General features: G+C 39.5%; 1 protein-coding gene across 5 annotated transcripts in view; it reads left to right on the top strand.

Moving 5' to 3' along the window:
* Positions 1-16696, top strand: part of cep170ba (centrosomal protein 170Ba) — a 32487-nt gene extending 15791 nt beyond the window's left edge. For 3 of the 5 annotated variants that reach the window (XM_089120606.1, XM_089120602.1, XM_089120603.1), the window contains 9 exons: positions 615-753; positions 3344-4720; positions 7065-7344; positions 8453-8579; positions 9385-9489; positions 11666-11754; positions 12172-12265; positions 12701-12752; positions 16088-16696. In XM_089120606.1, coding sequence (XP_088976732.1) covers positions 615-753; positions 3344-4720; positions 7065-7344; positions 8453-8579; positions 9385-9489; positions 11666-11754; positions 12172-12265; positions 12701-12752; positions 16088-16275 — 2451 coding nt within the window. In that variant the 3' untranslated portion in view covers positions 16276-16696. Of the gene's footprint in view, positions 1-614; positions 754-3343; positions 4724-7064; positions 7345-8452; positions 8580-9384; positions 9490-11665; positions 11755-12171; positions 12266-12700; positions 12753-16087 lie in introns of all 5 variants that reach the window. The other 2 variants (XM_089120605.1, XM_089120604.1) reach the window with 2 other exon arrangements.
* Positions 16697-16724: the final 28 nt, after the last annotated feature.

Raw genomic sequence — 16724 nt, 5'->3', positions numbered from 1 at the left:
ATTCTTCATTTTATTGTATCTTTTTTTTGTGTGCGTAAAGTAATACAATATTTATTTATTTTTTTAGCACAGCTGTTATTTTTTTAAACGAGTGAAAGTTAGTTTTAACTATTTGCACAATATTAATTTTAAATATTTACAAAGTCTATTCTTAATTTGGGACAGATCTAGAAGGATTATTTAATGTAAGTCAAATGTCACATAAAAGTATATGTTTTTTTTTATAGTTTATTATTTTTATATAGCACATTTTATGTAAAACACTTTAAATTGCCACTAAATAAAAAAAGGAAAGAGAAAGGGAAGAAATGGACAGAAAAAATCTAAAATATATTCTTTCTTTAAATACTGTATAAATCAAAGAAAAATAAGAAATAATTATTTACTAATTTAAGGGTTTTAAGAAACATTTTCACAATATTTAATTACAACATTTGCTCTAAGCAGTTCAGCACATTTCTACAAGAGTTATTTTATATTTAAGTCGCATGTGAAATGTGCAACATAAACCTATTTTACAGATGCAGTGAAAATATCTCAACTTTTAATTCCACTTTGAAGCAATGTGATGCGATAGGAGTGTTTTGTCCAATCAGCTGGTTCCTCCTCTGCAGATGCAGTCGATGACGACACTGCCCCCTGGAGGCTCGCGCTGGGTTTCGCGCTGGGCCAGTTTGGCCGACACCTATTCAGACTCGGGTCCTGCTTCAGGACGGTTTGATATCCCGTCACAGGCTGATCTTTCTCCCGGAGGTATGGAAATGTCGCTTGCTTTCTTCGCTTGTGTCTTTGCTAAAGAACTGCACGATATTAGAATAAACTTGCATTGCGATATTAGATTTTTCGGGAGAACTCGTTAAGCGCCTGCGACTTACTTTCACTTTGATTTGCGATAGATTGCAGCGCGTTGGCTCAGATCTGAGGTGATGTGATCATCATATCGCGTCGGAAGTTCCGGGAGTCTCCCGCATATTGATAGCATCTCCCTGATGGCCGCAAATTAGGTACAATCTCCCGGAATTCGCGCATAACATGCATATCGCGCAGCGCGTTCATGGCAGAGAGGGAGTGAACGAGACCTTGCGAATGTGCCACGCGAAAGCTAGTCCCGCGCTCTCCTATTGTTAATAAGCACGCGATCTAAGGGGCCGTTTACACCTGGTCACTTCGGAAGTATATATGAAGAGTTTGCTTTCAAAACGCTATAAATCCATTTTGATCAATTTGAGTAAAACTGTCTTTTCTTTAGCAAGAAAATGGGAAGATGAAAACAACTATTTTCTGTTTCAAATTTTCATATAGCATTTGTAGGTTATAATAACAATAAAAAAATTAAATCTAGGTTTTGATTTTCAAAGATTTATTATATAAACAGATTGTTTTTTTCGCCAAAATGCAATAAATCCATTATTTATTTATTTATTTTTCAAAATGCAATTAATCAAAATTATATTGTATACACATTGAATTTGTTTTCTTGTGCATATAAATCCATTGCTTTAATATAAAATCATGCGCAAAACTGTTCAAAATAGAACTGTAAAGAAGATTTAAAACTGATTTGCCCATGACACCTCTAGACTACAGAAAATTACATTAATATTTCAGTCATCTTTGTTGTATTGATTGTCTTGTGCATACTATTTCTTCATCAATTAATAAAATATATCAATATAACAATATTCAGTAACACTTTACGGTAAGGGTACATGTCATGAATTATGCATTCATTCATACATTAATATCACCAGGAACTAACAACGTTTTTTTTTAACAGTTCAACGTTTTTTTTTCATTCAGGACTTCATGGATGAAAAACTCCTTAATTAAAACATTAACGTTAACTATTCTGCATATCGCTGTTGTCAACCTTGGGACGTCGCATCTGAAGTTTTTTGATGGCGATCAGCTGTAAAATGGCTTGGTCCTGCTCGGTTTTCGTTGACTTTGAATAAAACAACCGAAAGTTTTTCAAAAGATCCCCTGATGTCAGTGTGTCGGCATGACAGAAGTTTGACGCGGTCGTGTGAGAACAAGCAACAGCCTGTAGTTAAAGCGCTGCCGTTACTGTTTACATTGCGTAGAATTGTGCGTTGTGATTGGTTGAGCGGATGTATCGCATTTTGCAGAAAAGGGAGACTGGCGTTTGTCGCGGTTTGGAAAGAAAGGGAGAAAACATTACATAATAACACGGCGGATATCGCATTTTAGGTAAAATTAAACATTGACTTTTCAAGACCGACCAGATACAAAACTCAATTTCTTTTAAAATGGCATTTATCGCGTTTTGGAACCAAACTCCTCATATTTATTTTTAAATATATATAAAAGCATTATTCGAATAGTAACTTTAGCATTCAAATAGTATTGATTTTTTTTTTTTTTTTTTCGAATTATATTCAAATTTCGGAATTCGTTCCAACAGCCCTAGTGTGCATGCAGAAAACACGCCTGACTCGACTTAAAAACCCATGCAAATGATTCTTTCACTCTATGATGGTAAAACTTAGCAAATAATCCGCAAATCACATGAAAAACGATACATCTTTGCAAGCTTGTTTGATTTTTTTCCTATTAATTAAAGAGTTGGTCAGTTTCAAAACACTACAAATTATGTGGAGAGTGAAAAATAATTTAGTACCAACACATATTAAAAATAAATTCATGTTAATCACAGACAATAACAACAGAAGAAAAGGCAATTTTAGGGTACCATATTCACGTACCTCAAAAAAACAAAAGGGGTTCCTTGTAACTGGGATTAGTTTATGGAACTCTTTGGATAGAGGTCAAAAAATCATGTAACACGATTGTTCAATTCAATAAAATGTACAAAAAATATGTACTTGAAAAATACGAAGGAAATGAAGCATAAGAAACAATGTTTTATTTTTGTTTTGTTTTTTTGTTGTTGTTTTTTGTTTTTTTCTAAATTGGTAATTGTTAATTGCTGAGATGTGAAATAATACTGAAGAAATATGTATATGTATGTATATATATATATATATATATATATATATATATATATATAGAAAGGAAGGGGAACGGAAGAAAAAAATAAATAAAAAATAAAAATAAAAAATGGCGAGCCATCTGTTTTGTATAAGCTTAGATTATTGAAAAAAAGGGGCATTAATTTATAAGACTATGTCTTCTTTATGCTCCTATTCAGTAATGAATGTTATTATTTTGTTGTAGTGGAGATTATTGTTGTGTCTATAATAACATCATGACTGAATAAAGAAAATTTGATTGATTGATAAAAAAAAAAAATGTCTTAAAGCTGGTGAACGGATCGTCCACCAAGTTATGCTTAACTGAACTGGTAACCACTCTGAAACAGGTCACAGCAGCAGATCAAGACGAGTTCTGCCTCCGGTTCCTTTAAAGGAGAAGATTGAGACGCCACCGCCCGCAATACACATCCAGCCTGACTCGTACCTGTCCGGTTTGCAAGTTCAGAAGCAAAAGTGGGATCCACAGAAACTCAGTGTCCAAGATGACCTGGATCCAGACAGCTTGAGTGATGCCAGCAGGTCCGATGATGGATCAGTGGTCGAGCAAAGCAGGACGACTCCTGACCCCGCTTACAAGACGTGGAGCCGGTCCTCAAATACGCAACCCAATCAAGAAGAGACGAAAGATATGGATTCGCCTCCCAAATTCTCCACCGCTACTTTAACGCGACAGCATGGGAATAACCCAAGCAAGGATGACTCTCTTAGTGCGGACAGTTCAGTGTCTATTTTCAGACAAGAAAGTTATACGAAAGTAAGGGCTAGTGATGACGTCCAGTTGTCCAGATTGCCTCAGATATCCAGTCAACCCTTAGGCAAAGATGCTTTTAAAGGTGTAAGCAATCAAGACACTCGGTCGTACCTCAAAGACACTGAGGATGTTTTAGCGTCTCTGGAAGCCAAGCTTCTGGACCAGCAGGAAAACAACGGTCGCCCCCATATTGAGGACTCGTTCTCGGAAGAATCGGACACTTCCAGTACAATCAGTGGCAAAAACGCTTTGGTTTCTGTTCCTAAGAAGCTTGTCGACCTCAGAGGACTCTTAAAAGGTACCGGACAGTATTCAAGAGAACCCAAGACTCCCGATGATCCAAAGGACAGTGATGGCAGGAGTATTCAGCGCCGTCGTAATCTCAGTTCTCTCGACTTTGCGCCAGAAGGTCAAAGTCCCGCCGTAAGACGTGACGTAGTTTCCGACCAGGAATCGAATTCCCAACCTTACAAAAAGTACACAATTCCTCTTCAGAAGGAAGGTACGAGCAAATCCAAAGGTACGGTGCAACAAGCTCTAGCTCGTTCCAATAGCCTCTCCGCTCCGAGAGCCACGCGAGCTTCGATGCTTCGCCGGTCCCGCTTGGGCGACGCCTCCGACAACGAAGGCACCGAAACCGACCGAACGTCTCAGAACTCCGACGTCAATCCCTCGGGGAACGTCCGAGGCGCTCAGGAAAGCAAGAAACTCTCTCGATTGGACATTTTAGCTTTGCCCAGGAAAAGGACGAGCTCTATAAACGCTAGCAGTGACACGGAGTCTTCCGCGAGCCGGACGGGGTTTTCGAACCGAAGCATGGAGTCGGGGAGCTCCGTGAGGAAAGCTTCAGTGCCGGATCACAAGGCTCTTCTAAAGAAGGTTTCGAACGCCATGAACAGGCAGCCGATCGTTCGCGGACGCTCGAGCAGCGCTAAATACGCCAGCAGCACTGCTAGTGAGTATCGTGCTTCAGAAGGGCTTCTGTGTTTGCTTATTTCATTGAGAGATTTGCCTGAATATTGTTCAATGCAAGGTAAACGTTATATTACGTTTATATTACGTTATATTACACATTTTTATTTTTCTTCATCGGAATGGTACGAAAATTGGTAAAGGTTTTCGTACTTGCTATGTGAACACAACACACACAAAATAATCATGGACTTGATTCAAAAAGGGTAAATGGGACTGAAAAGAATAGTCACACAAAACGAGCGCATTGGAAATTAACGAATTTCAACTAGTGGGAACTTTTGGTACTGCGGCCAAACAAAATCTTACTGAATTCGTTTAGATTTATGGCTTTGATTTTACTCACAGTTTCAGTGAAACATGTCTTTAAAAAAAGTTAAAGAATTTTGTGTTTATTGCAATGAAAAATATGCAAAAATAGCATTTTAAATTTTTGCACAAAATATTATTTTTTTTTTTCAAAGTTCACTTTTTAACTTTTTTTTCACTTCAGCAATAATCTGCCAAGTGTTGTTTTTTTAAAAGAGATCAAACTTAAGTCAGTGCTGAAAGATTCAAGATTTAAGACCGTTGAAATTGGAAATGTAATTTTCAGGTCTATGCTCAAAAAGTGAATAAATTGGAAATAAATTGGAAAAAAATAGTCAAACTTGGTTAAAAATGAGCACTTTTGAAACTGCGGCCAAACATAATCATACATTTTTAACACAACTTGTTTAGATCTATGGTTTTGATTTTTCTCACATTTTTAGAGTGAAACATATCATTGAAAAAAAAAAAATTTTATGTAAAAATGTAAAATGGTATTTTTGCACATTTTTCATAGCAATAAATATAAAATTCTGTAACTTTTTTTTTAAGTTCACTTTAAAAAAAAAAAAAAAATTCGCTTCAGCAATAATCTGCCAAGTGTCGTTTTTTAAAAGGGATCAAACTTAAGTCAATGCTAGAGGATTAGGATTTATTTATTTACTATTAGGATTTATTGAAGATTTAAGAGTTAAATTGGAAATGTAATTTTCAGGTCTATGCTAAAAAAGTGAATAAATTAATTATAAATTCAGCATTAATATAATTTAGTACCATAAGATCCTTGGCGAAGAACAAAACTACAAGACTTTTCTGATGTGAAATTCTTTCACTTTTCTCTAAATGACTCTTCCAACGGTCATTGACTTGATTTGTGCGTGTTTGTTTGATTTGCACAATTGGGCTAATGACCGTCTTTAACTAACAAGTCTCCAAATTCAAAAATTAATAATATTGAAGACAACTAGATTACCATACTAAAAACTTAACTGGTATATTGTTAATCAAGGTAATTTTTTTTCCTGATGGGATTAACAATCTAGAGTCCATTTGGGCAATTGGACCCCACTGACACACCACATATCTCTCTGAACACCAGAGGGCGCTCTCTCTCACTCACACACCACATATCTCTCTGAACACCAGAGGGCGCTCTCTCTCAGACACACACACACCACATATCTCTCTGAACACCAGAGGGCGCTCTCTCTCAGACACACACACCACATATCTCTCTGAACACCAGAGGGCGCTCTCTCTCAGACTCACACACCACATATCTCTCTGAACACCAGAGGGCGCTCTCTCTCAGACTCACACACCACATATCTCTCTGAACACCAGAGGGCGCTCTCTCTCAGACTCACACACCACATATCTCTCTGAACACCAGAGGGCGCTCTCTCTCAGACTCACACACCACATATCTCTCTGAACACCAGAGGGCGCTCTCTCTCAGACTCACACACCACATATCTCTCTGAACACCAGAGGGCGCTCTCTCTCAGACTCACACACCACATATCTCTCTGAACACCAGAGGGCGCTCTCTCTCAGACTCACACACACCACATATCTCTCTGAACACCAGAGGGCGCTCTCTCTCAGACACACACACCACATATCTCTCTGAACACCAGAGGGCGCTCTCTCTCAGACTCACACACCACATATCTCTCTGAACACCAGAGGGCGCTCTCTCTCAATTCTTTCACTTTTCCAACGATCTTCGACTTGATTTGTGCGTGTTTGTTTGAATTGCACAATTGGGCTAATGACCGTCTATAACTAACTAGTCTCCAAATTCAAAAATGAATAATATACAAAACTTAACCGGTATATTGTGAAAATCAAGGTAATTTTTTTTTCCTGATGGGATTAACAATCTAGAGTCCATTTGGGCAATTGGACCCCACTGACAAATGGGAAGTGGTTTGTTGGTTTTTCGGGTGTCTTATTCTGTCTTTTTCTACGTCTGCTTTTTTATTTTGGTTTCTATCCCATCCTCTGATGACTTGGTGTGTACCAAACGCTCCCCATTCCCAATTCCCTGGGCCAAGGCTCCAGGAGGCGCCAGAAGGGTTCAGACTACGCCTCCACCTCAGAGGATGAGTACGAGTCTAACCTTAGCACCCCTAAACACAAACGCTCCCATCATTCAGGGGCCCAGCAGAACCCCAGTCTCCATCCAGCAGGTCCGGTGCGAGCCGTGCCCCGTTCCAGAGACTCCGAGGGGGAAGGACACGAGAGCGACGCCTTCCAGAACTGGACGTCTCATAGCGCAGAGATTGCCAGGTGAGGACGGATCGATCACATGATTTCCGTGGAAAATGCAGACGGAATCACATAATCAAGTCATGAAAAATTTAATTTGACAAATTTTGGATTGTCGCTTTTTTTTTTTGCCCGTGTCGCCATTGGCTTTTGACCTGCTTAATAGGGGACATTTAATTTAATATTCAACAATATTATTAATCTGCCTCCATTGACACCATCATATGAAAACTGAGCTGAACCATGACATCACGGTTTTCTCCAGAGCGGTTATTTATATATAAATGAACTAAATTAATTGGAGGTCGACCGATATGGTTTTTTTTTCACGCCGACGCCGATATTTTGAAATCCGGGTCGGTCGATGGCCGATATTTGCTTGGTTTTTAACCTCTATTTAAAAGATAAAATGTAAAAGAAATGATAATTACTTAACATAGACAAACTTTCTCAACAAAAACATTTTATCCTCTCAAAAAATGTCCTGAAACATGTATTTTTGGTTTGTTTTGTTTGTTGGCGGACAAAGACAAATGGACATAACCTAATTATCACAAAAAAGGAGGAAAAAAAACTTTAAATGATTACATTTTTTATATATACGATTTATTATATTTTATTTAATTTAACTTCTAACAATAGCGTATTTCACTAGTAAATTGCTGTTGAATGACAAAAACAACCACCAGATGGGAAAATTATATTTTACAAAAACTTTAAATTCACCACAACGCACCGTCCGTCTGTTGTTGCCCACAGATGCGCCTGCCCAATAATCGGCTTGATATACTTGGATATTGGCCGATACCGATTATGTTAAAAAATGCCAAAAATCGGCCGATTAATCGGTCTACCTCTAAAATTAATAACTTGGAAGACTTCAACTTCTCTGGACCGCTATCGCTGGAGCTTCACATTGGAAATGAATGACTTCCCGCCACTTTGACGCTCTCGCCGGCGGCGTTGTGAACGCACGGTTATGGTGTGAATTCAGATTATGTATTAATTACCCCCCAAAAAACAAAAGAATTATTACTTGTACTACTGCATTGCCCCTACGTTTTTAAAATGTTTGTTTTGATGTCAAATTGCCTCTAAAAATGTCATTTTTCTGCATGTCCTTTGCTAGATTGAGTCAGGACCTGGCCAAAGATCTGGCTATTCTGGCCCAAGAGATTCATGATGTTGCTGGAGATCCAGAAGCTCAGAGTGTTTCTACAGACAAGATGGGACCCGCCATATCTGCCCACGAGGAGGTGCTGTTCCTGCATTTATTTGATCAAAAATACAGGGGGGAAATAATGAAATAATATTATGATTTTTAGAATAGCTGTAATAAACACTGGAGTAATGATGCTGAAAATTCAGCTTTGATCACAGGAATAAAATACAGTGTCACATGATCCTTCAGAAATCACTCTAATATGATGATTTGATACTCATTTCAACCATGTTGAAAACCGTTCATATTTCTGTGAAAACCATTATAAATGTTATTTTTCAGGATTCTTTGATGAATTGGAAGTTCAAAAGAACAGCTTTTATTTGAAATAGAATCTTTTGTAACATTATAAATGTCACTTTTGATCAATTTATGGCAGAAAATTACTGCATCCTTACTGAATAAAAAAACAAACTTCTTTGAAAAGAAGGGAATCTGATCCCAAACTACTCTATAGTTACAGACTTATTGTATACATTTAAAACAACTGATGTTTTCTGTCATTTTCAAATATGCTTGAATATCCAATGTTGTGTTTTATGTGCGATAAGGTTTCTTTCACTTATGAAGGCCTGTTATTGTTTATCTCATGTTTTATCCACATAACTGTTTTTTTCATGCTCTACACTTTTATTATTGTTAACTAAAAAAAAAAAAACGGAAAAAACAACAACATTTTTATTACTTGGAACAAATATATTCTAGTTAGTTCAATGAAGTTTGTTCTTAGTAACATTTATTCAGGGAAAGACAAAACTAGTTTTCACGGCAAACATTAAATTATAAAAATACAAATATCATATAAATACAATAAAACTTTTCATGTTGTTGTTTTTCAGTTGCGGCACCAGATTCCCGAAGCCAGTGTTAGTGTCCAGAAAGAGTCTCCAGTGGCAGCGCCGGCGTGTGAGGAGTCTGAGGGCCCGAGTGGAAAGCAAGACGAGGTATCAGTGCTTCTCTTCAGCCGACGGTTCGGGTCGAACCGGGTCTCTCTGAACACCAGAGGGCGCTCTCTCTCAGACACACACACCACATATCTCTCTGAACACCAGAGGGCGCTCTCTCTCAGACACACACACCACATATCTCTCTGAACACCAGAGGGCGCTCTCTCTCAGACACACACACCACATATCTCTCTGAACACCAGAGGGCGCTCTCTCTCAGACACACACCACATATCTCTCTGAACACCAGAGGGCGCTCTCTCTCAGACACACACACACCACATATCTCTCTGAACACCAGAGGGCGCTCTCTGACACACACCACATATCTCTCTGAACACCAGAGGGCGCTCTCTGACACACACCACATATCTCTCTGAACACCAGAGGGCGCTCTCTCTCAGACACACACACCACATATCTCTCTGAACACCAGAGGGCGCTCTCTCTCAGACACACACACCACATATCTCTCTGAACACCAGAGGGCGCTCTCTCTCAGACACACACACCACATATCTCTCTGAACACCAGAGGGCGCTCTCTCTCAGACACACACACCACATATCTCTCTGAACACCAGAGGGCGCTCTCTCTCAGACACACACACCACATATCTCTCTGAACACCAGAGGGCGCTCTCTCTCAGACACACACCACATATCTCTCTGAACACCAGAGGGCGCTCTCTCTCAGACACACACACCACATATCTCTCTGAACACCAGAGGGCGCTCTCTGACACACACACCACATATCTCTCTGAACACCAGAGGGCGCTCTCTGACACACACCACATATCTCTCTGAACACCAGAGGGCGCTCTCTGACACACACCACATATCTCTCTGAACACCAGAGGGCGCTCTCTCTCAGACACACACACACCACATATCTCTCTGAACACCAGAGGGCGCTCTCTCTCAGACACACACCACATATCTCTCTGAACACCAGAGGGCGCTCTCTGACACACACCACATATCTCTCTGAACACCAGAGGGCGCTCTCTGACACACACCACATATCTCTCCGAACACCAGAGGGCGCTCTCTCTCAGACACACACCACATATCTCTCTGAACACCAGAGGGCGCTCTCTCTCAGACACACACCACATATCTCTCCGAACACCAGAGGGCGCTCTCTCTCAGACACACACCACATATCTCTCCGAACACCAGAGGGCGCTCTCTGACACACACCACATATCTCTCTGAACACCAGAGGGCGCTCTCTGACACACACCACATATCTCTCCGAACACCAGAGGGCGCTCTCTCTCAGACACACACCACATATCTCTCTGAACACCAGAGGGCGCTCTCTCTCAGACACACACCACATATCTCTCCGAACACCAGAGGGCGCTCTCTCTCAGACACACACCACATATCTCTCTGAACACCAGAGGGCGCTCTCTCTGACACACACCACATATCTCTCTGAACACCAGAGGGCGCTCTCTGACACACACCACATATCTCTCCGAACACCAGAGGGCGCTCTCTCTCAGACACACACACCACATATCTCTCTGAACACCAGAGGGCGCTCTCTGACACACACCACATATCTCTCCGAACACCAGAGGGCGCTCTCTCTCAGACACACACACCACATATCTCTCTGAACACCAGAAGGCGCTCTCTGACACACACCACATATCTCTCTGAACACCAGAGGGCGCTCTCTCTCAGACTCACACACCACATATCTCTCTGAACACCAGAGGGCGCTCTCTCTCAGACACCCACACCACATATCTCTCTGAACACCAGAGGGCGCTCTCTCTCAGACACACACACACCACATATCTCTCTGAACACCAGAGGGCGCTCTCTCTCAGACACACACCACATATCTCTCTGAACACCAGAGGGCGCTCTCTCTCAGACACACACACACCACATATCTCTCATATTTGTTGGACATGAGGTTCATAAATGATTCTCATGTTTGACGTGTGTGGCTTTTTCAAATGCACAGTATATATGACTCAAACTCGCAGTGCTCTCAGATGAGCCGTGCTTCACTGACGAGCTGCACATCACACGCAATCACAGCCTTTGCTGTTTCAAAATCACAATTAAACCAAATCGGTTTAAAGTGTGTTTACATGTAAATTGCGATTAATCGTTCACTGAGCTGTAAACCTCGTTCTTCTCCTCAGGTGACGCTGAATAACGTGATGCTGAATCCGGTGTCCCAGCTGTCCCTGGCCATCCGCGAGAACACTGAGCAACTGACCGAGAAGATCAAGTGAGTTTCATGTGGTTGCTTTAACATCTCTTTTTACCCTGTTTTTATATTCTTGTAGCTAGCGAAGACCCAACTATATGCATGTTTTGAAGGATTCCCCTAACCTTTAAACATATTTTATTAGATTGTCCTGGACTTAATACAAGTACCAGTGACTTCACTTAAGGACTTATTTAGTAAGATTATGCCTGCAACAGTTTTGGATTTTTTTTTTATCATATGTTAATTTAAAAATTCTTGTATAATATGACTTGGCTGTTTTTGTTTGGTTGGTTTTTATTATATTTATATGTTTTTTGTCATTTAATGTTTGCCATGAAAACAGCCTTGGATGCTGACATGGCACTAAATAACACTCATAATCTGAATCTCGAGCTAGTTAAATGCCTGATTTTTTTCATTTTCACATTTTTTCAGGGTTTTGTTTCATAATAAGATGGATGTTTTGAGTGAAATGGAGGCGAAAATCAATGCGGCTGATGATTCTCCACCACTGAAAACGTCAAACAAGGCGAGTCTCGTTTTGTCTTTCCCTGAATAAATGTTACTAAGAACAAACTTCATTGAACTAACTGTAATACTTTTTATTTTCAAGTACTAAACATATATATTATATATATATTCTTTTCTGTTTTACTTTTTAGTTAACAATAATAACCCTGACTGGTTTATATCTAAAGTGTTTTGGTAACACTTTACAATAAGCTTACATTTGTTAACTAACAATGAGAAATATATATTTTTACAGCATTTATTAACTTTTGTTTGTGTTTTAAAAAAAAGTTCATGTTAGCTCAGTGCATTAACTAATGTCAACAGATACGACTTTTGATCTTAACTTATCAGTAAATGTTGAGATTAACATAGCTATTGTTTTTAATACTGAATAGTTGTTTGTGACAAATAATAATTTTTTCTTCTTTTTATCTCCTTGCTCGTCTTGTAGGAAATTGCATCAATTCTGAAAGAGCTGCGGAGAGTTCAGAAACAGCTGGAAGGTCAGCGATGCTCGCTTATACTGCGCTTTCAACACTATAGATGTTTCACAGCAGCTTTACAGTGAAAACAGGAGATTACAGTAACAGTGTTTAGGCTACTAACTTTACTGCAGCTCTAGAATAAAGTTATTGACCAGATAAAGATAGTTTTGATCGATTATTCATTATTTTTAATTGAATTAGGGTCGAAAAATCGATTGCGCAATCGATCGGACCAACCAACAAGTTTCGAAAACAGAAATAGGGAATCAATTTTAATGGCCTTTATTTATTTATTTCCAAAATATGTGTTTTAGGTGGACAGATCAGCACACAGAACATGTCGGATGTTGTAAAATAACAGTGTCTTTTCTGTTCACCGAATGCTTTTTAGTATTCTCTATTACTTCAGTTCAAGTGAACAAGTGGGGCGTTATGTGTTGCGTAGTGACGTGTGTGTTTAAGTGAGCCAGAAATGCGCAGATTCTGTTCGATACGCTGTATTTAATATATCATGAGGATCACGAGTTGCGTATTTACACTAAATCCGCACAGATTCTGCATACACAAACTTCCCCTGCAAAGCGAGTAAACACAGAAACACGCCTGATTGGCTCGTGATTTGACCGCATTTCCCGCCAAAGTTCATTTTTACACACATTTAGCGATTCGAGTGTGTATAATCTCAATCCCTGAATGTTGCACTCCTGTTTATCATTGTGACGAAACTTCACGCCAATAAATCATCAGGAATATTGCTGACTTGAGTCTCAAGCGCCTCTTTACGCTCGTCCTAATGCCTGTTAGGTGTCCGTGGATTTGCCTGTATTTGGTGTTGAAAATGGAAACGTCTTTAGACATGGAAACACCTTATGTCTCAAAAAAAGTGACAGCCCTAGTGTGAATATATATGTGCGCAGGTGTGTAGCTGATAGGGGTGTAACGATTAGGGTTGGGTATCGTTTAAATTTGAACGATTCTGATTCCGATTCCTTGTTTCGATTCTTGTTCCTAACGATTCTCGATTCCGATTCTTTTAAGAGGCGGGGTCAAAAAAGTTTAGCTAACCAACGGCCTTTCTGAAGGAAATCCTTCTGTAAAAATACTCCTTTTGTCACAAATTTTGCATTTTGCCGAGATTTCGTTATTTTTAGAAAAGTGAAGCCACACTTTGGATCGCCGACGTAAGCTACTCATGTTCGACTCGCGCGGTTATGCCAACACTTCTGGTAGACGCTTCTTCGTTGGTGTTGTTCAGCGGTTTCTTCTTCCGCTCGGCGGACTGTGAATATCGAAACTAGGAATCGAAATTTTTACTTTTGAACGATTCCGGGAAAAACGAAAAGTTAGTCCCGGTTCCAATCGATACTCGATTCTCGATACCCAACCCTAGTAACGATTCACTCATTTTCTCGATGCATCGATTACAAATCCTGACGACGCATATGCATCGATCCTGAAACGTGTATTTTGAATCGTGAATCGTTTATTTACCTGAATAATCGATTTAAAAGGCTAAGAATCGAATTAATCACGATTCTATAGCGATTCAGTGGTTTAAAATATATAAACACAACCTTAAAGTGTTCCTGGTACAAGCTGCCTCACGCATTGGCCGTACGACACCCGCATTTGATTGGTTTCAGGCGCTCACACACACCCCTGATTTCTCACGCTGAAGCCCGGTCGGTCAAATGCCTGAAAGATGAGTTTATCTTTCCCCCTGTTGAGCTACTCGTGTCGTGGTCGGCTAGTTATACCACAAATAAGTTAAAATCTCCCGGAATCTAGAGCGAGCAAAAATCTGTACATGAGAGTTATGGGACCAAGCGCGAGCAAAATCCAGTGACAAGATGTTAACGAGTGCACGAGAGGATGCAAAATGAAACTAATGATAACGTCTCCATTAAAGGAGTAGTTCACTTTTGAAAAAACTTTTGCTGATAATTTACTCACGCCCATGTCATCCAAGATGTCCATGTCTTTCTTTCCTCAGTCGAAAAGAAATTAAGGTTTTTGATGAAAACATTCCAGGATTTTCTCCATATAATGGACTTCAATGGGAACCAAACGGTTCAAGGTCCAAAAGACAGTTAATAACAGTTTCAGATGCAGCTTTAAACGACACCAGACGATGAATAAGGGTCTTATCATGCGAAACGATCGGTTATGTCAAAGCTTATTCCAAAAATGTAACTTTTCTAAGGACAAATGCTAGCCTTGTAATATATTGTGAGGCGCGTTTGCAACGTTACGTAATTGCGTTCAAAAGGTCACGGGCGACGTAGCCGGAAGTACAGAATCAAAATCGTCCGACATCGTTGTTTTACCTTTTAATTCCTTTTTTGTAAACGGCGTTTGAGTTGGTTTGCACGTTCAACCTATGCGTTCAACTTGTAAACACTGACTCTGTACTTACGGCTACGTCGCCCGTGACCTTTTGAACGTAATTACGTATTACGTGACGTTACAAACGGAATAAGTTTTGAAATAACCGATCGTTTCGCATGATAAGACCCTTATTCATCGCCTGGTGTCGTTTAAAGACATTTGAAGCTGCACTAAAACTCTCTTTTGGACCTTAAACCGTTTGGACCCCATTGAAGTCCATTATATGGAGAAAATCCTGGAATGTTTTCATCAAAAACCTTAATTTCTTTTCGACTGAGGAAAGAAAGACATGGACATCTTGGATGACATGGGGGTGAGGAAATTATCAGCGAAAGTTTTTTCAAAAGTGAACTAATCCTTTAACTAATAAAAATGTCTCCATTAATTAATTTGTGCATGTAGTTATTTAATGCAATACTTTAAAAGCGTTTTTCAAAATATTGGCTACTTAGGTAGGTTTATACAAATGCTAGTAATTTGTAGGCCATTGATTTTTTTTTTTTTTTTTTTTTTTTTTTTTTAAATAATAATATATTTATTAAAATTAAAAACAAACATGAACTAACATTAACAATGGACAAAGTCCCCACTATCTGACCCCCGAAGGCTTCTCTGTAATTCAAACCCAGACAAAGACCCATCGGGTGAAGCATTGAAATAATATACTATAATGCATATAAAAAATTAAGAATCGAATTAATCGAATCGCATCGTTCTGAATTTGCACAAATCGTTCTTGAATCGAATCGAAAACCTATGAATCGTGAATCGAATCGATTTGCTGTCTACCCAAAGATTCACAGCCCTAATAGTTGACCGCACCAAATTACTTGCCTGGAATTAATAATTTTTTTGTTGCGCCCGCATATCCATGCGAATTTGAATCGTTTTGTTTCATAAAATGTTTCGCATTACTCCTGAAATGAGCTTCAGATGGAGAGGTAACTCGCTCGTGTCTCCTTCAGTCATCAACACCATCATAGACCCGCGAGGAAACCCGGATCTCGGCAGGACGTTTTCCTCGGCAGGGGTTCGCAGTTCCAGAGCCTCGTCCCGGGACTCCAGAGCGCCACACCGAGGAGGAGGAGGAGGACCGACGCCGAACACCCGACGCATGTTCAGAAGCTCAGACCGGGAAGGGTCACTGGTATGACCATCGGTGTGTGTGTGTGTATCATCACTAGTCACTTTGCTAATGATTTCAGCGCAAGGCTAAATCTATATAGGCTGTTTAGTATCAAACACGTCTAGTCCGATCGCTGCTTTGGCACAAGCTCCTCATGAAAATCACTAGCATTTGAGAGAATATGATGCGTTTAATATATTTTTTTTGCACATTTATATTTGCTCCAAACCGATTTCAGCAGCTTGTGGCGTTGAGAAACCACACAAAATTTGGCATTACATGTAATAACTGTAAATACACTGTTTATGATTTTTTTGTCACTTTTTCTTTTTTGATGGTTGTTTTGGAAATATAAGCACAAGTAATTTACATGATTATTTAAATCTCTTTTTGTCTCTGTCGGACAGGGTATTTGTATGTTAAAGATCATTAAAGAATTCATATGTAATTGTTTTGTTGTTTTGTCATTATTTCCA

The sequence above is a fragment of the Pimephales promelas genome, chromosome 15 (genome assembly GCF_988280905.1).
Source record: "Pimephales promelas chromosome 15, fPimPro1.hap1.1, whole genome shotgun sequence".
In the NCBI taxonomy this organism is placed as follows: domain Eukaryota; kingdom Metazoa; phylum Chordata; class Actinopteri; order Cypriniformes; family Leuciscidae; genus Pimephales; species Pimephales promelas.
The sequence above is the reverse complement of the archived record's forward strand: the minus strand, read 5'-3'. Positions and strand labels throughout refer to the sequence as shown.